We start from the raw sequence: 21483 nt of genomic DNA, 5'->3' as shown, positions 1-21483 counted from the left end.
GCTTGAGTCCCACTAACCCACAGGCCTTGTTTAATTGGCCTGGGATGCGGCCTAGGCATAAGGACTTTTAAAAGTTTCCTAGGTGATTTTAATGTGTGGACACGGCTACAAATCACTGATCTAGAAAGTGTGGAACTCCCTGGAGAGTGGAATGGGAGATTCATTTCTTGAGTCTTATAGGAAGTCCTCTTGGACTAGAGATGGAAAGTCCCATCCCATTTCTAAGACTGCTCTGAAATCTGAATCTAAATAAATATACATACATATGCAATATCCAAAATTACATATATATTTACACACACATATATGTATATAAGATAATAGTTAATTGTTTTCTACCTTTTTAATAAAAACATTTTTCCTGATTATAAACATGGCACATACTTACCATAAACTATTGGGTTTATGTAGAAAAGTATAAAAAGGTTAAAATCTCCCTAAGTGCCAGCGCACAGAAGAAATAAGTGTTAATATATCTGTTAATATAATAGCCCTCCCCCTTGATTCTCTATGTATACATGTAGCCTAGACATGCAGATCAACATTGATGGACTCACTGGTATGTACTGGTCTGTGTATTTTTTCCGACAGTATGACAAAGATAATTTTCTTGAATCTACATAATCATTTTGATGAACTTTTGCCAAATTCAAGCTCTCATTATGTCTGATAAATGGAGCATCTACTTTATTGTTAAAGCTTGCTAAATATTTTTAGAACTAAAAGGCAAACAGCAGTGTATGAAGGTTCCTCTGCTGGTCTAGAAGCCTGGGTGTGTCCAAGTAGTCTGTTCAACATGTCCAAGCAGTTCATAGGCTGGGGCAGAAGGGCTTGGCAAGCTTGGCCACAACCAGTTTTTGTAGTGCTTGTCTGTGTTGAGTTTAAGTTTCATCCTTTTAGCTCTTTAAGAGGTCCTATTTTCACTTGCCTTTGGGATCATGCCGGAAGTCTAGAAAGTCTAGCACCTGTCAGCAGAGAGCTGCCTTGTGAACATGCAGGAAGCAGAACCACCCATGGTGGGCGTCTCAATGGCCATGCGTTGCTGGTCTGTGGACTGGACAGTCCTTCAGTTATTGAGAGAAGCTGACAATCTGTATTTATATTTGAAATCTTGATTTTTAAATGCAGACAGCTAATTGTTTAAAAGTTAAAAATATGTGAGACCAAGCAAAACACACCTGGGTCTTGTTTATAGTCTCTGGGAAGCCAGTCTGAGGCCTCAGTCTACAAGCTATCCGTGGCAGTTGGTGTTGATTTAGTCTACTTCATTCAGTTCTAAAAATACTGAATGAATGCTTTATTTTGTGAGCACACATTGTTCAAAAGACCGGAAATACAAAGATAAAACCTGATGATTCTTGCCTTATTATAGTGGAGAGGAATTGGGTAGCTTATAGTTGAGAGGAGCTATTCTCAAAGTATGGTCCCCAGACCAGCAACCTCAGTATCACCTGGGAACTTGATAGAAATGCAGTTCTCAGTCCCCAACCAGACCCACTGAATCAGAATCTGCATTTTAACAAACCCTGCGATCTGTTTTAGCAGACCTTCCTTGTGGTTATGATGCCTGCTGGTTTGAGGACCACTGGTCTGGGAGGGGAGTCAGGTGTGTGGGCTGAGAGCTGTGGGGTGGAGAAGGTGGGGGTGGGAGTCTCGGAAGCTTTTTGGAAATCAGTGCATCCACCTCAGTCTTAAATGATAGGTAGAGATTGGCTAGGCGAAGCAGTGAGAGGGCTGACCTGGGGGGAAGGTGGCAAAAGGAGCAGTAGTAAGGAGGAGAGGGAGTGTGTGCGGCAGGCTTGGGAATTGTTGGGGCATGGACTGAAGGATGCTTGGGGAAGGGTAGTGAGCTGTGAAGAACAGATGGGGCTCGGTTTTGTCTACCAGTCCACGTTAGTTGGATTGTGTCTTGAAGGTGTTGGGGCATCACTGGAGACCTTTTAGTAGGGGGTGGCATTGCCTTTGGGTCTAGGAAAATTATGTTTATAGCAGGGTTTAAATTCCTTCTGAGTGGAGACAGCTCTCCTGGTACTCCACTGGCCTAGATCTTGATTCCTGCCACTCTTATGACTTGGATCTGGGTCAGCAATTCCTATCCTTCGATAGGGTGGCAGGGAGAGGAGGAGAGAGCCTGTGAGTTAGGAAGCAGGCATTACTGCATGTAAAATAGTGACTGTCGCTGCTCCTCTTTCTTCCTCCAGGGAAAACGTGCCCTCTCCAGGCTGACCATTTTAGTGGTTGTCGGTGTTCTCAGCAGTTGCAATGGTTTTTGTAATCCCACTTTAAAAGCAGCCCATCAGGTTTTGCAGTAAATATTTGGTAAAAAAACCTTGCTCTGTTTCTTTCTTTAGAGATCTATGGTCTCTAAAGAGGAAACAATATGAACTTAAGACCGGGGAAACTCATGTCTCTACCTAACTGGGGCTCACTCCTTTCTGCTTCCATCTCTCCCTCTCTTTCTTTTTTGAAACGCTGGGTATGAGAGAAAATTCGAGCTGGATGCAATTTCACCTCCCCCTGCTGTTCATGCTGTATAACGTGTTCATGATTTACAAAGCAGGGACAGTGAGACGATGCAATGACAGTAACACGAAGTAGACTGAGATTGAATCCATTAATTTTTAAAAGCTGTCTACATGAAGTAAATTTAAAAAGACACCTTTGCGAGAGGGTGAAAGGAATTTTGTGACTGCTTCCATTCTTTGTGCAATGATATAATACAATTATGGAGTTATTTCTTGGTGCTGTTTGTCCTGCTGCTGTAACTCCTAGTACGCTAAAGATTTTGTATTAAATCTCCTTCATTCTGCCTATGTAGTGAATGTTTTTTTCTACACTAAAATGAACAGGGCATTCAAGTTGATCACAAAAATCAATGCCTGTTTACTATGCATGTATAGAATAACCAAGGTATCATCTTTATATGGGCATTCAAGTGATGTTTAAGAATGAAACTGATGTTTCAACTTAATAATTGATCTCTTTTTAAATCACAAGATAGTGTTCGTCAATACAGGGGATATGAATTACAACTCTGTCGACATGATAAATTATAAAGAGACTTTTCAGGGGAGAGTGAACTGCCCTGCTGAGGAGCTTTAAGGCTAAGGTTTTTCCAGAGCAGTTTTCTGAATAATTTCCTTGGTTCCCCCTTTTTGAACTGCCTTGTTTGTTAGCATCTAAATTTAAATATCTTTCTTAAACCTTTTTATCTTCTGAAATCCCTGCCTTGGCTTTGAGCAAACCAGACTTATGTCAAGTGGTTGGGTGCATTTGTGTGCTAGACAGCCGGATGGCATGGAGCTTGAAGCAGAAGGAGGCTTATTGGCTTAAAAGGCAGGCATGCATGCCATCTTCTATGTGGCTGCAAGCCAGTTAATGCCTCGGGCCTAGTAAACCAAGTACTGTGTAGGTCCTCTCAAGCTTTATTCAAATGTTCTCATAAAAATGATTGAGACGTTTGACCTCATTTAGGCATTGAGAAATAGAGAATGTGAGTGAGTAAAGTTGCTCTTAATCTCTTATAAAGACTCTCAGAAATAGTTTAATGTCAAATCATCTAGAGGATTAGCTGTAGTTTGGGCATATTCTGTGGACCCAGATGACTTGTTCTGAATTGCATGCATTTTTTTCCCCCCCAGTTGCAAATGAAGCTGGAGACAAGACTGCCAGACCACTTGCCCGCTTCTCCCGTGAGTAAATCTTGTTTCACTCCTTTCCTGGGTTCCTTCAGAGGCCTTTTCACCTGCATAGTTTACCCTTGTATTCTGCCAGTAAAACACTGTCACTACAAGAGTAATATGAAAGATGTTTCCAATGGGTTAATATTCCATTTGAGCCCTATCCTGGGTGAGCTACTCATTGCTGTGGTTTATCAAACTGGGCTCTGGGACTTTGCTATTGCAAGTGTGGTCCTGGGAGGAGAATCAACATCACCAGGGGGTGTTTTTGGAAATGCAGAGCTCCAGGCTCACCCCAGACCTACTGAGTCATAATCTGCATTTTAATGCAGGTGGTCGCTGTTCACAAATGAGTCAGAGAATCCCTGCTGGGGAAGCCCCACAGAGGGCAGTGGAGGAAGAGTGAGGAAGAGTGTGAGAAATGCTTGCAGATGTCAGTGTCCATAGACGTGTGAAAATCACCACCATCCACAGCGGACTTAATGGACTAGCTCCCCTGGCTTTACCTTGGTTAGGTGACACTGGCTTTACCTCAGTTAGGTGACACTTTGAAACTCAGGTAAATTGAATGGTTTTCCCTTGGCACAGGCATATCTATAAGGGCTTCAGAGCTCCCCATCAATTTCACTGGAGTTCTTTGTCTCCAAGTCTTGATCCTAAAGGGAGAGCAGAAGTCAAGAGCCTTTTAGTGTTTTTGGTGCCAGCAAATTGCACAGCAAGTTAATGCATACTCTGGAATGAAAACCCAGATCCCGAGGCAGGGAACAGAATACCAGAGATTGAGCAGGGTTGGGTGCAGAAGCCTTCCAACCCAGCCAGGTGCTGAGGGAGAAACAGTGGAACTGTAAATCACAGCATGTGGATTTTTCTTTCCAGAACCATCACTCCTTGCTGGCCTTCATTTAAAGTAATTTCACTGATAGATACTTTCTGGGCCTTAGTTTTCTCATCTGAAAAATAGGAAATTCATAACCATCTTTTTTCCTTCATAAAAATGTTGCCTTCTTTTGATATTATGGCGTGAGAAGGTACACAAATTCCCCAGCACTGCATTGTTCATGTTGGATTGATCAGGTCTTGAATGTGGATACTGCCTTAGTAAGTCTTAATGCGTAGAGTTGAAAAGTATAGTTTCTGTCTTTGCAGGGCCTTCTTCTAAACTCTGTCTTCTAGCTCCTTCTGGGAGGTTTCAAAACTTTGGGATTGATTCCTAGAACCGATTTTTATAGAACTGTAAAAATGTATGATAATGAAAGAGCATTAAGTGCTCAATTTTGTATAATAAAACACTCACTTCTCACAGGCCCCGTTTATCACAGCCCTCCTACCTGGAATCATTATTTCCAAAATAAGTATTTCATCCCACAGTTCAATGAGGATGATGGATATGCATTTCATCCCTTTATTTCTTCATCTCCTGAGTGGTAGTCAGGCAAAATTAATAAGCTGGAATGGTAGCCCGACTACCCTGGCACGCTGCATTGCTCACACCTCCATGGGCGCTCCTGGCACTCATTACAAGATGCAGAAAGGGGCTGGGACCCTTTAACCATGAAGCCAGAGGGCAACCTGGAGCAGGTAGTCCTTTTGCAGAGAGAAGAGGCTACATTTCTCTTGTAAATGGCTTCCAGAACTTCTAAGTTGTGTCACTGGGTTGGAGGGATGATGAGTCACATGAAAGCTTATCAGTAGAAGTGGGGACATGAGGGAAAAAATGTCTATAGGAGAAGAGTAATTAGTAGCAAACCAATTAAGTTGGACTGATTCTGAAGGGAAAAAAAGGGAAAAAAAAATTTCCAGCTTACTGCAATGTCCTGGAAAAAAAAGTCAGGCGGCATATCAGCTGCTACAGCTTTTTGTAGCAAATACTAGAAGGAAAATATTAGGTGGCTTTTAGGGAAGAAAAAAATAATTCTTAACAGAGCATTGTCTTATTGACAGGGGTATGTATCACTTGACCACACTGAAAAGGACCCTAATTGTGTGGTGTGGTGTGAATGAAATGTTCAGTTTGGGAAGATTGGAAGGATTTGTTTGATAGACTTTTCTTTGGAGACTGGAAGGTGAAGTACTGCAATGTTCTCTAATTTTTGCATCCAACAAGATGTATGATTGACAGCATGCATTGCCCAGCATGGTGTTAGGCCCAATGGGAGTGGGAGGCAAGAACTCAGGTTGAAAGTGCTGTGAAAACTGGGCCCAGTGGGGGCTGGGGGTGGGGAGGGGGCTGGCGTCTGGGAAGGTGGGCAGCAGAAAAGAGCTAAGGAAGGAAGGAAAAGGCTAGCCCAGCAGCCCCCAAGTATTCCCTAGGTTTTCATTATCTTTGGGGTTATCACATTCTGATTCCTGATGCCTCTGGAATATGCTGCTCATTTCTCCGTAGATTTTGTCTGTGCTTGAAGCAATATACTCTTCTTGACTTCCACATGTTGCAGCACCGATGAGCTGTGGTGATCACTTCAGGGAATCCTGAAGGAAAATGGGGTTGGGGGTGGGGTGGAGGTTAGGGGGATAGAGTTCCAAGGGCTGGTTTCTGACCCTGTCTTGGCCCGCTTGTTGACCAGCCTTGCAGGCCTCGTTCTGGTCCATTCCCAAAGAGGGCCACTTCCACAATGCAGGTCCTGTGCTTGGCTTCCTTCTTGACACCCCTGTGCCTAGGAGGCTGACAGCATCAAGCAGAACGAGTGTGCCTTCCTCGGAGAAGCTGATGCCAAAGCCCGCAGGTCAAGCTCAGTTCCTTTCACCTTTAGATGGAGACACTTGATGTGCCATCAAGTGGCAGGGCTGGGTTGGTGGCATTGTGGGGTGAGCCCCGAGTGACTCTGGATCCCATCAGGGGCCTCTTCACCATCCTGCCCCCGTCATTTTAGGCTTAACAGTGGCTTTTGATCAGCCTGACCTTAATCGGAGCATCTGTCTGAGAGCTGTGGGCACATAGCGTGAAAAGGAAGTCCTTCTCCTAGGACTGGGGGAGGAAGGAAAAGGAAGGAGGGCGTTAGGGGTAAAGATTCAAAGGGAGTAAAAAATATTACTTTCCCCTCAAAAACCTGCAGATGAATGACAGCATCCAAGAGAACAAGAGTGGCCCTGACTCTAACTATAGAGCCAGGCTGTGGACTAACAGGTGGCTTAGGATGGGCCCATAATGCAGCTGGCTGTCGGGGGCTGGGCCCCTGCGTGTGGGCACCCCTTCCCTCTGTGCGCAGGGCAGGGTGAGCCAGCAGAGCACCTCCTGTGGGTACTGCATGCAAAGCTCTCCGACGGCCAGGGCTCACATTAGCCTCGTGGTGTCCCCATTTTATAAATGTAAACAATCAAGCTGGGAGGGAGTACCGAGGACTGTTCACTGCTGGAGTTCTAGGTCACCCAACTCCAAATCCAGTGCACAGTACTTCCTCTCTGGTCTAAAGGCTGGAGTTTGCCAATTCAGTAGCTTGGAGGTCTGTCAGCTGGATATCGGAGTTATTCAAGCTGCTTAGCACAGGGCAGGCTTCCTAGGTCCACACTGCAGTGACCTCCACTCCAGATGATTCCATCTGAGTAAGGAAAACCTTGCCTCAAACATCCCCTTCTACCTTCCCTGATACTAGAATTCCCTAAAATACAGGAAAAATTGAGAGATTTGATATGCAAATCCCCTTGGGAGTAGGATGCAGGGGTTCGTTCTTACTATGGTGAAAATGATTGATAGCTGACCTTAAAAATTTTTTCCCCCAGACATCCAAAAATGTATTCTCAGTGTATAAACAGAGGGGACAAAGGGGTTATTTCATTTATTTATTCATTTGCCAAATAATTACTAACCCTTACCATGGGCCTGGTACTGTGCTATCTTCCAAGGTACAAATTCTAATTAAAACAATATCCCTGCCATCAAGGAATTTAAGGCTTTCTGTGAGGAGGCAAAGAAGTTAGTCAACAATGTGACAATGTGGAGAGTGCTTGGAGGGGCTCAGCATGGGGCTGGGGGTGAGGTGTAGGAGGTAGGCTCAATGGGATCACAGGATAGGGCCTCTAAGCAAGTTGGGTCAGGTTTCACTGGGAAGGGGTACTCCATTGAGGGCTGGGCATTACCCAGGTGAGGAAGGTGTGGGGAGCACATCCCAGGCAGAGAATACATGGGATAAAAGAGTCTCACATTAGGGAGACTGGCTAAAGAGGCAACCTGGGGTCAAGCCAAGAGGGGTGTCTTTGCGGCCCGTCTGATTTGGGGGAAGCCTTTGAAGGATTTTCACACTTGGCTGGCATCACACCATCTTTCTGGAGCTGGAGGGGTTGTGCTGTGAAGACCTGGACTTCCCCAGCCCCGCAGCAGGCCCCAGTCAGGTGAGGAGCTCCTGGGGGACCCTTGAGGCTGAGGCTCCTGACATCCCAGGACTTCTGGGATGAAGTCCACTGGCTGTGGGGCTGGGTTCCCTGATGGTCCAGACAGCTGGGATGCTGGCATGGCTGCCCTCCAGTGCCAGGTCTGGAGAGCCCTCCTCCCTGGAGATGTCTGTTTTATGTGTATTTTGGTCTCCCCACCAGACAGTAGACTCCTGGAGGCAGGGACCCCACCTGTTTGAGCTGTGACTAACCATGCCTGGTGTAAGAACAACTGCTTGCTGAATGATGACTGAGTGAACTGGTGCCTGCCTGCAGCTGTTTCCCCTCTTCTTCCCCAGCCTGACTTCACAAGCTGGGGGCAGGCTGTCTCACTGCCAGCACGCAGACCCTCGGAACCATTCCAGAGTAGATCCTCAACAGTCTGCCCAACAATGATGTGAGGGTCCTCAGAAGCCATTAGGCATGCTGGCTCTGGTGTGAGGCTTGGGTTTGGGTTCTGTGTAAATTTGGGCAGGTAACTCAGTCCTTCTGAGCCATACTTTCTGCATCTGGATTCTAGGACAATACTAGAACTTGCTTCCAGAGTTATGGGCAATCCCATGCAAGAGTGAGTGCTAAAATACTTAAAAACATGTGACATGGCACTGATCAATTAGATCAGATGCTGGCCATGGACGATGTGAAAGTCTAGGGCCTAGGAGGCCCCCTGGTAGGCCAGTCGCTGGGTGAAGCTGGCCAGCCAAGCTGCATATTGCTCTGGTAACCTGGGGTAAATAATATAAAGCATCCTGCCTACCCACTGGAAGGGCCCTGTAAGGCTGGGTGTTTGTCCTACTATATATTACTGCCCTGAGTCATCCTCTCTTCCTCTTCCCTTCCTCCTGCCGTTCTTCCTTCCTTCCGTCCCTCCTTCCTTTTTCCTTCCACATATATTTATTGAAAACTTCTGTGCCAGGCCTTGGAGACACACGGTTGAATAAGTTTGTCTTCAGTGAGCTCACAATCTAATTAGAGAGGTGGAGAAGGGAATAGCTGTAATAGAGTGTGAAGGAGAAAATGCTCGAGATTGACACAAGGGGCTGTGTGGGCCAGAAGGAGACGTCATCCGTCCCGGGTGGGAGTGCATGCCAGGGGCCCTCCTGGAGAAGGTGAGCATTAGCTGAGGCCTGGGGAGTGAGTGGAGTTAACAGGTAGAGAAGGTAACTTCTCATCTTAAAAAAAAGCCCCCAAGGTCCATCCATGTTGTTTATACTAATGAAATAAATCAGACAGAGAAACAAAAATACTGTATGATCTGATTCATATGTGGCCAACAAAAAAACGAATTCATAGATACAGAAAATAGATCGGCAGTTGGCAGACGTGAGGGAGAGATGGGGGTGGGGGTGGGAAGTGGACAAAATGGGTAAAGGTGGCCAAAGATACAAACTTCAAACTAGATGAAGGGGATAAAGAGGCACAGAATTTCAATGATAATATAAATTAGTTATGGAGATGAAAGTACAGCATAGAGAATATAGTCAATAATTCTATAACATCATTCTATGTAACTGCTAAGTTGTACTTACAGATAGTAAGTATATTAGTTGGGATAAACATTTAATAATGCAGTAAAGAAAAGGTACAAACTTCCAGTTATAAAGCAGGTAAGTCCTAGGGATGGAATGTGCAGCATGGTGACTACAGTTAATAATGCTGTATTGTATATTAGAAAGTTGCTAAGAGAGGTCTTAAAAGTTCTCATCACAAGAAAAGGAATTATAACTATGCATGGTGATAATGTCAGCTAGACATATGGTAGGGATTCTTTAGCATAAATACAAATATATCATTATGTTGTACACTGAAACTAATATAAAGTTGTATGTCAATTACACCTCAGAAAAAAAGCACAATACAACTTTTCAGATAATAAAGGCCAAGTGTCATGTTCAGACATGGCCACAGGGTGGCAGGAAAAGCCCAGAATTCAGTGTGCTTCTCTACTCCAGGAGGCTTAGAAGGGATGACTACATTCAGTGCAAGACACAGAGCTTTTTGTAAGGGAGCCTAGGGCACTGGGGGAGACTGTGTGGAGGGAGGGGTTGGCCCCAAAGCTTGTACAACTAGGCAACTCCATTCTGGAGTTTTAATTGCTTCCCTAACTGATGAGAAATGGTTGAAAGGAAAATAGTAGTATTAAAAGCAGTAAGAAAATGGAGCCTAATCTGGCCTCTTTGAGAGGTAAAAAAAATCCAGATTGTATTGAAAATGGATCACCCTCTTAAAGACCTGGAGTGATTTGGGTGGATGGATGATAAATTAAGGGAAGTCACCTGGTATTTTTGTATTGAGTGTATGATCCGGGTGAATGAATGAACTTCTCTGGGCAGAGGTGGGTAGGGGCAGACAGGGATGTACTGTGAGGGTGAGCGCTTGAGTGGGGATAGAGGGTGAGGAAGCATGGTTACATGGTGGTGCCCACTGTGGAACCCCAGGGCAAACTCAAAATCATGTCTGCCAGAGTGCTGGAATCCAGCCTGAGAACTTTTCTACATTACTTGTCAGCTAGGAGGGAGCATCTGCCGAGTGCCAGGCACTGTGTCTAACTCCCGTCTCCGAACAGGCAAGTCGACCAGGGCAGTGCAGTGGTTCCTGCCATGGTGTGCATTAGACCTTGGCTAAGCCTTGGGTTGAAGTCCAGGGTGGACACATTTGGTCTTACGGACTGTGAAGACCAACTCCAGTGGCATCCCTCCAGACTAAGCTATGCATAGCTCCCCCTGTAGTTGTGGAGTTTCTGGGGGCTCTGTTGAAAGTCTCATGTCTGCAGCTGCAGTTCTTGGAATCTGGTAAAGAATTGCCTAGTTTCCAGGTTAGTATTTGTGAAGCTGGGTTCCCTATCTAATAGGGCAAGATAGGAAGGTAGGTCAAGAAGTAAAGCTAATTGAATGAAAAACTGAAGAAAACTCAAGCATGACACAATCGACATGGAAGGAAGAGAAGACTGGTAAGATGTTCATCCTAGTTTTTAATGTGGTTTCTACATTCTGAGAAGCAGATATCTTAGAAGGAGATCAAAAAGTTAATCTTGAAAGGACATTTTTGGGGCAGGAGTATAAGAATGAGTAAGTCATAGTTCTTTTCCTAAAGAGCTTACTGCCAGCAATCCATTGCCTTACTAGTTTGGGCCAAAATTAGAATGAGTTCTTCTCTGTGACTTAATATATTACCCTAAAGCCTCTGTTTTTCTGAAACTCTCGACTAAAACTTCAAATCTCCAAGCAGTTACTTTAACACTTGTATTTTTGATCACAGTACACATACCATTTAAACATGTCCAGTATGAATGTGGCACATTCTTTGGAGTGCTAAGAGTACTTTCATACATACTGTATTACTGAATTCATTCCTACCAAGTTTTCATTATGAGGTTAAAAATCTGTCCTGGAACTTCCCAAATGAATACTAGGCAGATTTACAAATGAATCATCCAGCAGATGGTAAGACTTGGATTTTTGCATGCTTTGCAGACATTGGCATACTTCAAGGTAGTTATGCATTGAAAAATTTTTACTTAATTAGGGGGAAGTTGTGTCTGAATTAGTAAAAATCTAAGTTACAGAAACTTAAAAAAAGCTATCTTCTAACTCTTAAGTACCTAACTTACAATAACCATTAACAAAGTTTGTCATGTAGATTTCACTCTTAACAGATAAGCTTCTCTTTTAATTAGTATACTAAATGAATGCTGTCAAAGTTCTTGAAAACAGCCTCCCTTGATCTTGTCTATATCATTATTCTGCTGAACAGACTCATTCTTTTGATGTATGGCAAAGAGTCCTCAAGAGCTTTCTTGGAATTGATGGTCTCACTATGTAGTGATCCACTACAACCGATGAATTTCTAAATAGACTTTGAAAATTATGTAGGAGCGGTACCCATCAGTCATGTAGACAGATGCAAAAGCCTTTACTCTGAAGCAGGCTGGGCACCATTTCTCCTGCTCACTGTTTGGGCTTGGGTTATGCACTGCTTATTGTGATAACTACTGTGCAGGTATAAATGTCAGTCTTACTCTGGGTTCTTCCTATTGAGTTTATCCGGAAGCCCAAGAAGACAGTGAGTGAAATCTAGAGTGACCTACATCCCTTGCCTTTTGGAACACGACAGTCTGTGTATATGGATCAATTTGTATTCCAGAATGTTAAATGAGGGTCAAATCCAAAATAAAACTCTGAACAAAATATGAAGAACTAGGGAACTGAAACGTCATCCTAAAGACTTAGGGGAATAGTAGCCTTCTGAAAAATTCTCTAATATAGAAATCAAAAGAAAAAATGTAAATACTTGCTTTGCATTCACCATAAGAACCAAGAAAACAGCACCTTTGAGATAGGAGCAGAAAGCCTTAAGAAGAGAAGGAGATTGATTATAATGAGATACAAAGAGAAACAATGTAAATAAAGTAAATATGCAACATAGGAATTAAAATCCACACTGGAATGTGGAAATGACACTGAAAAAATTATAACCAATTATATTGGAAGAGAAACTTCAGGAGTGTCTTAGACTATAGATGAAAATGATGAGAATTAAAAATTATGAGAAAAGATAATTGGAGGTCAGAGAAGAAGGGACCAACATAAATAAACCAATCACAGATATTCTGAGACTAAAGCCAAACATTGGAACAGAAGCAACAATCAAAGATAAAGTTGAAGGTAACTTGCCTGAACAGAAGACAGTAAGGCCTGTGTTTGCATAATGAAAGGGCTCATGTGTTCCAGAAAAATACATTTAAAAATCAATGAAAATAACCCACAATTACATATATGCTAGCACAAATGTATTTTTGAAATACAAAGATAAAGAACAATATTTGCCTACAAAGGGAAAAAAATACTATCAAACTTTGTTCCTAGCTCTCTTCTCCAGCATATAAATAGCAAAAGATAATTAAGAAATATGCTCAGAGTTTAATGTCAATAAATCTGTACCTAAGTTGTTGTTCATGTTTATCTCATTAACTAACATGCCATTCTGGGAAAGAATTATTCAAGGATGTACTTTAGCCAGTTGAAATATGAATCAAAGTAAATTCTGTAGAGCTGTGTCCTCCCATAAAATGTGACTATTGAGCACTTTAATGAGGTTAGTGCTGAGATGTGCTGTATATGTAAGATACACACTGGGTTTTAAAAAAAAGAATAGCATAAAAATCTTATTAATAAATTTTATTTTTCACTTAGAGAAATATCACTTATAGAAAACATGGGGGTACATATATCTTTTTGAATTACTATTTTTGTTTTTTTGGATAGATACCCAGAAGTGAAATGGCTGGATCATATGGTAGTTCAATTTTTAATTTTTTGAGGAACCTGCATAGTATTTTCCATAGTGGCTGCACCAGTGGATATTCCCACCAACAGTGCATGAGGGTTCCTTTTCTCCTCATCCTCATTAACAATTGTTATTTCTTGTATTTTTGATAGCCATTCTAACAGGTGTGAAGTGTATTTCACTGTGGTTTTGATTTGTATTTTCCTGATTGATTAGTGATGTTGAGCATCTTTTCATGTGCAAGTTAGCCATCTGTATGTCTTATTTTTGATGAGTATAAATTTAAGTTGCTACATAGACTAATGGCTACCGTACTGGATAGCACAGCTCTATGAAGTAATCAGAAAATAAATAAATAGATACCGAAAACTATTACATATAGATGAAGTATAAAATAGAAAGTACATAGTAATCTATATTAGCAAATTTGACTATCTCTACAAAATGGCAATTTCTAAAGGAGAATACTGACTCCAAAAGAATAGATAACTGGAATTCAGCAATAGTAAAAGATGACATTGAAAAAAAAAAGTGAAATAATTACTTTGCTAAAAATACTTTGGATCCCAAGAGTTTTATAGGCAATTATATTCAAATATCAAGGAATAGTTTATTCCTATGATGATGACTACATAAAGAATAAACTAGAGGTTAATCTCCTTTATGAATATAATTGTAAAAAGCCTTGAATAGAATTCTAGCAATGCAAATGTGTAAGTACGCTATGATAGCAATACAGCATGACCAGATAGAACTTATTTGAGTAATGCAAGGTGGCTTCACTACTATTGTTACCAGAGACAGGTCCTTGGTCTTGTTGCAAGAAAGAATTCAAGAATGGGCACAAAAATGCTGTTGAGCATTAAGAGTTTATTTGGAGAATGAGAGCTTAAAGAAAGGAGAAGGTACATACCCTAGAGTGGGGCTCAGGCAGACCTAGATGGAGTCATGCAGAGAAAACTCTAGGGAGCCCTTTTTATGTAAAGGGAGACAAATATTCATTAAGTGGGGTTAGGTTTCAAAGGTAACAGGTGGAGTATTTTTGTAGTTCGGGCTTGCTCCACCCTCACATCCATGGGGGGAATTTTGGCTATATTTGGTTCTCATCAGAACTCTCATGGCACATGGAGGCATGATTTTTACATTGTTAATAACTGGGGGGCATGAATTTTACTGTGTTAATGAGTGTATAAGGTATTTTGGGGTGAAATTTGGGACAGCTTCTCTGCCATGTTGGAACTAGCCAGTTTTGGCCAGTCTGTTACCTGTATTCCCACTCCCTTCATCCTGCGAGAACAGCTTATATGGAATGTGTAGTATGTAAGCAAGCATCTAGCTGAATGTAAACACCAGCTGAAGTTCCAGTCCCTCTCCCTGCTCACATCTGGCTGTCTGCCTACTCCAACATTACTAAGTGTTTTAATGTATAATCCAGATGACATATAGACATGCCCTCTGAGACCTACATATGACTGTTTCTAACCCTGGTCCCACATCCAATTTTAGTCCCTAAAGTTCAATCTATGGATTTTTTTTGGTTTCTCTAGGTTTATTTTCATTACTTCTGGCCAGTATTTCCTGAGTCTGATTTTTTTCCTACACTTTGTGTCTTTCAGATGTTGTTTTACTTTTTTCCAGACAACAGAGATGAGACAGAGCCCTTTCTTCATAATTTATAAATCTATTCAATATTACTTTCATAAAACAGCAAGTGTGTTATATTTTTACTGTTCCGGAGAGTAAATGTAATTGCACAGAGTATTTAACTTAAAGGTGGATCTCAGACTTACAGGTTTTTTAATAGTTCTTCAGTTACTTTTGCAAGTATGTTTCTAGCTTGGAGCTATATTGCTCGACCTTCTCTCTTATCCTTTTCTCTGCTCTTGTCCACCTCTAAATTCTCTTCTTTTGTTGTCTCTTTGCAAGCCATGCACTTAAAGCTTTTCAACCCCTCACCCCATCATCCCTGGTCTTATCAAATTATTTTTCCAACAAAGTTCCTTAAATGAAGTTTTATTTAATCTGGAAAATCAATTTCTTTTTCCATTTTACTACCAATCAAACACATCAATAGGTCAAAAGGAGGAGGAGGGCGAGAGAGAATGAGCAACCAAGAAGGAGAAGAAACAACACATATGAACATTTGCTTAAGTGGTAAAGCCATTATAATTGAATTTTTAAAAATTCCTTGGAACACATGATCACTGAAACTAGATTATAAAAGGGATATTTATAATAAGGTTACAACTGAAAATTTCATAGACATTTCACGAATAGAAAATGAATCGAAGCTAGTAAAATGGCAGGGTTGCTCTATTGCCAATATGGTTTAAATTCTTCTGGAAGTTTTAGCTGATGTAGTCAGACATGAAACAAAAATAAGAGGCATAACTCTAAGAAAAGAGAAGGAAAATTAATTGCAGTTGGTATATGTGCCTAGAAAAAGAAAAATGAAGAAACAGGGATGTCTTTAAAAAGATTAAGAATTTATTAAGGACACAGACTGTTAAATAAATACATCGCATGAATAACTATCTCACATCCCAGCGGTAACAATTTGGGAAATATAATCCAAAAATATATTCTGTTCACAAGAGTAAGCAAACATAAAAATGGCCATAAGAAAGACCTTACTATGAATTTCTAGGACAAAAGAAGATTAAAACTTTATTGAAGGAAATAAAGTCTTAAATGCAAGGGAAGACCTTTTGGTTGGCAGATGACAGAAAACCAATACAAATAATTTTAAACTCAAAAGGGGATTTGCTGGAAGGATCCTGTAGTAGTTCACAGACCTGTAAAAGAGCTGTAGATAGGGGCTAGAGGGATTTAGAGCCAGGGCGTGCCACTCACAGGACTCCTTCTTTCTTCTGCTTTATTTAGGATACTAGATTTGTTTTCTCAGGTTCCTTCAGGTATTCGGCCTAGGTTGCTAGCACTGACAATCTTATAGGAAAGAAACGGCTCCTCCTTTTGGCCTCAGTATGAAAGATATCAGGAAAGAACTGTGATTATGCAGGCTTGGGTCAAACGCCCACCCCTTGATTTATCAAGAGTCCAGGCTGTAGAGTAACAAGGCTGAGAGCCCATCAGACTCACATGGGAATGAGTAATGGGGAGATGTTCTCAAAATAAAATGAGAGGAGCTGTAAGTAGGGAGGAAAAGGTACGTGGGTAAGTAAATGCAGCAGATGTTCCATACAGGAAGGACCGATTATCTGCCTGGATGAGAGCATGATACTTTGTTAAGGTGATCATTCTTTTGCTAAATAAATTAAACCATGAATTATACTTTTGTTAAATACTATCTCAGTATAAATTTAGAAGGGAGATTTCTCTTTAGAAATTGACAAGGTGATTTTTAACTGAAGTTTTCTTAGAGGCTTAAACAAGTGAGAATAACCAAAAAAAAGGAGGTAGCCTTGCACTATCAAATAGTAATGGATATAATAAAGTTATATTAAGTAAAACAATGTGATTCAGTTATTAAAGAAAAGACAGATTACTTTAACAGTATAACCCAGAAATAAACCCTTACATATTTGAGAATTCAGAATATGTCATCACAAATAAAGTTGTATCCTTACATTTCAGTAGGGGTGTGTATGCTATCTGAAATAGTTAAATTTTCAAATCTTTTTGAAATTGCAGAAGACAGAATTTCTGAAAAGTTTCTAAAACCAACAGTGAGAATCTTAGAAATAATAGAACAGTGCCTGTGTGACTAATTTAAAGATATTCAAAACATTATCGGTACTTTTTTGTTTTATCATTAGTTTTATTTTAGTGAGCATAAAACTGTTCATCAGAGTTTTATTAGGTTCATCCCTGATCTCTGTACTACCTCACCCTCTATTTTCATACCTACTGGGAATTTTAGAAGGTTTATCTCTTCCCAAGGAAAAGATACAAACCCATGTTACAGATATTTTGAGAACCATTGAAGGTTTCCAAAATTTTTTTCTTAACCTTTTTGGAGAATTAAAATCTTCTTTCTTCTGTGCTTTGCAGGACTCTAACTTCTCAGCCCTCTGAGAGCATAATCTTTATATATTTTTTATCAAGAACTGAGTTGATAAGTCACTTGTCAGATTTAAATGGGATTACATCACCTTGGACTCCTCCTGCCAGCAGTTTATCAGACTGCCACCATTAGACATCAAAATGAATCTGTAGTTATTTCTGATTTAGGTTCATCTCATTTCATCTTCTTGCTTTCTTGTCTTTCCTCAACTCATGAAACCCATTAAACTCACCTTGCATTATTCATCTCCCCCTTCCTTCTTTAAAGGAAACTGCACACTGCTTCATGCAAGAGTCTAAGCAATGTCAGGGCTCTCCCTAGTTTCAGATAGGGTGTATCTTATTTCTTATGTAAAAGGATGTCTGTTTTGTAGTAAAACAATGAGGAACATTCTGCTTGATCTACACTACATTTATGCTTATTTGCTTATAAATAAAGTACAAAAAGGATGCCATATCACCCCGAGTCCTGGATTAAGAGAATGAGAAATTGGGTCAAAGCAATTTGTTGTATTCTAACGCTGTAATCTAGGTTATTTGATTTCTTATAGCCTTAATGTCCTAGTGTTCAGTAATGTTTCAATAATAATGGAAGGGTTGATTTGATGATTAAATAAGGTTTCGCACAGGTTGAAGGTGTTGTGACAATGCTCAGCAGATAGCAAGTACTGAACAAATGTTTGTGCCATCTGAATCTGAGCACTTGTTCTCTTGATAAGCTCAGTGGTATGGATGTTGCTACCACAGTTTATGACTCTGAAAGATTGATAATCAGTCTGGAGGGTTCATGGGGTACACAAAAAGTTGTCTATGTAAGAGATGGGAGAGGATTTATGGGAGGGACAGAGGGGAGATACCAGGAAAGGAGAGTGTAATAAGCCTCTAGTGAGAGACAGGCACAGATGAACGGGAGAGGAGAGCTGGTGGGGAGGGGAGGGGAGTGGGCAGAAGCAGATGAGGTGGAAGGGGCTGAATGGAGTTGCTCATCTCCTGCACCTGAGCCACATTATTTTTGGAACCCTGAAGGCTTAGTTTATCTATGATTTCCCTCATGAGGTTTTTTATGTTATTGAGACAGACCTGTGTGACTCTATCTGTTGCCATATTTTTGCTTCTATTTAGTCAGGAACATTTCATGCTTTCAAAGTCAGCTTAAAATAAATCAGAGCAGGGGGATTTTTATTTTTCGCTTTGTCAGAGCAGACCATTTCAGTGTCCCTGGAGAGTGCTCTGCCTACATTTGTGGAGAATCAGAGGAAGAGCTCAAAAAGGAGAGTGCTCGAAAAGTCCAATGTCAGATTGAGTTGGGATGAGCTGTTGTGATCCTCCTGCAGTAGGAATCAGTAGCAGATAGGATTCTGGTTGTATTTTTTAGGATATGAAAACTGTGAAAACTATATATTGGATACTTCTTGAGCCCAGCTTCACATCCTCTTGGCCCACTTTTTAAGCACTAGCCCAACTGCTTTCTCTTGATTTCTGTTCTGGGCGTTCTCTGATGATGTGGGAACTGCCCTACAGTCATGCATAGTGGACCCAGAAGTGCTAGGGAATTAATACCCTATGACGTTACCCTTGTCCATGGGATGAGAACCTGCAGGTAATGCTTCCTCATCCATTCCTCAGGAGGGCAATCATGCGCATCAATCACAGCTCCTTTCAAGATCGCTGACTGTAATGATACAGAACAGGAGGGAGGAATTAGGATTTTTTGGTTATTTTAAGGTACCTACACTACCCATAAAATGATATAGTGTTATTTAAAAGTGGACTTAGATTAGCTGTAAATGTATATTGTTAATTATAGGGCAACTACTAAAATATATGCTAAAGAGGAGAAAAAAGGAATCATATAAGATGCTCAGCTGAAACCACAAAAGGCAGAAAAACAGTGGAAGACAAAAATAGGAACAGAAAACAAGAAACAGTGATGAATAGTAATATTAATCCTATTACATCAATAATCATTGGAATGTTAGTTGTCTAAATGCAACAATTAAAAGGCAGAGATTGTCATCGTGGATCAGAAAACAAGACCCAACTATAGTTGTGTACAAGAAACCCACTTTAAATATAAAGATTCAGATAGATTAAAAGTAAATTGATGAAAAATATACCATGCTAACACTGATTAAAAAAAAAGCAGGTGTAGCTAGCTATATTAGTTTCAAACAGATTAGGCTTCAAAGCAAAGAGTGTTATTAGGGATGAAGGAAGCATTACATAATGATAAAGGGATCATTTCTCCAAGAAGACAACCCTTAATATGCACGTGCCTAACAAGAGTGTCAAACTATGTGACGCAAAAATGAATAGAATTGCAAAGAGAAGTAGATTGAATTTGCTATCAGAATTGGAGACTTCAACATCCTCCTCTGAGAATGCACAGATCCAGTAGGCAGAAATTCAGTTAGGAACACAGATGTTACCTGGTGGAATTGGATTACAGTTCTTATCAGTCTGGTGGAATTGGGTTACAAATCTGTCTATAAATCAGTGGTCTATATCATTTTGTATTGAGTTATGGGCCCATTTGAAGAGCTAATAAAAAAATCTGGAACTTTCCCTTAGAAACAAACACATTTCTCAAAAAGTTGCTATAAATTAAAATAACAGGTTTTTTTAACACTAAAATTTTCATTAACGAATTAATTTTAATTATAATAACTCTTATGCATGGATAGTTGTTTAAGTGCGAATTAGGAAACATAACTGGAAATATTGCTTTTCCAAAGTACCATCATAAATCTTTATAAGTACTTCCCCATCTCTGGGATTGGGTAGTGAGAGGGGGATGTACCACAACGTTAGAGCAAGGGGCCTGGGAATCCATATGTACATCAAGAATTGTTTGTTTACTGAGTAGATGACAACTCTTGTATGTTATCAAGGATGTTCCTTCTCCACACTCCTTTTCAATACCATACTGGAAGTCCTAGCTAATACAGTAAGAAAAGAGAAGGTAATAACAGGTATGCACATTGTGAAGGAAGAAATAAAACTTCACAGATGACATCTATGTAGGAAATTGAAAGAATTGACAGAAAACTCATGGGACTAATAAGCAATTATAACAAGGCTACAGGACACAAGGTTAATATACAAAAGTCAATTGCTTTCCTATATACCAATAGTGAACAAGTGGAATTTGAAATTAAAAATATAATGCCATTTATATTTAGCACCCTGCCAAATGAAATACTTAGATTTAAATCTAACAAAATATCTATAGGACCTATATCAGGAAAACTACAAAAATTTGATGAATTGAAATCAAAGGACTAAAAAAATGGAGAGATATTCCATATTTATGGGTAGGAAGACTCAGTATTGTCAGATTTTATCAGTTCTTCCCAACTTGATCTATAGATTGAATGCAATTCCAATCAAAATCCCAGCACATTATTTTGTGGATATCAACAGATTGATTCTAAAGTTTATATGCAGAGGCAAAACCCTAGAATAATCAACACAATATTGAAGAAGAAGAACAAAGCTGGAGGACTGACAATACTTGATTTGAAGAGGTACTATAAAGCTACAGTAATTAAGACAGTGTGGTATTGATAAGGAAAATATTCAACACAACGCAAAGACAACAGAAACTCCCTTAACTTACCCCTCCCCTTCACTCCCCGCTCTGCCAGGCACTTAACTTCCCCTTGCTTGCTCGTTTGCTGTGCACGTAGGACTGTTACAGATACAGAAGCAGAAAGATATATATTGCTTCCTATGCCTTTGTTCAGGGCTCAGACTTTTGGGAGATTACTCCCCTCTGAGCCCGCTGGTGTGAAATAAAGCCCCAACACTCCAAGACCTCTGGGTGCCACTTGGTTCTTCCGTCAGTGACCCAGTCCAGGTTTTCCAGTATTTTCTGTAACATTTGGTTCCCTGACTGGGAAGCCCAATCGCGCTGGCCCTTTGTTGCCACCGGTTTGGGGCAATGGTGGAGTGGTGCTGGAACAGGAGATCGCAGTGGAGAAGGCGCGCCCTGCCTGATGTTTCGGCGGTCTCCCGCCCGGTCGCCCTGGGCCAGCCCTGCTCCGCTGTTCCCACCACAAGGAGGCTTGACAGGTGAGGGCCTGGTTCCGACCTTGAATCCGGTAAGGCCCCGGGACCCCTGACCCAG

General features: G+C 40.9%; 1 protein-coding gene across 3 annotated transcripts in view; it reads left to right on the top strand.

Moving 5' to 3' along the window:
• PDE1C (phosphodiesterase 1C) overlaps positions 1-21483 on the top strand; it is a 479464-nt gene that overhangs the window by 64259 nt on the left and 393722 nt on the right. For all 3 annotated transcript variants that reach the window (XM_036897373.2, XM_036897374.2, XM_036897380.2), the window contains exon 2: positions 3642-3692. In XM_036897373.2, coding sequence (XP_036753268.2) covers positions 3642-3692 — 51 coding nt within the window. The remainder of the gene's footprint in view (positions 1-3641; positions 3693-21483) is intronic.

The sequence above is a fragment of the Manis pentadactyla genome, chromosome 7 (genome assembly GCF_030020395.1).
Source record: "Manis pentadactyla isolate mManPen7 chromosome 7, mManPen7.hap1, whole genome shotgun sequence".
Taxonomy (NCBI): domain Eukaryota; kingdom Metazoa; phylum Chordata; class Mammalia; order Pholidota; family Manidae; genus Manis; species Manis pentadactyla.
This window is presented reverse-complemented; position numbering and strand designations above follow the sequence as displayed.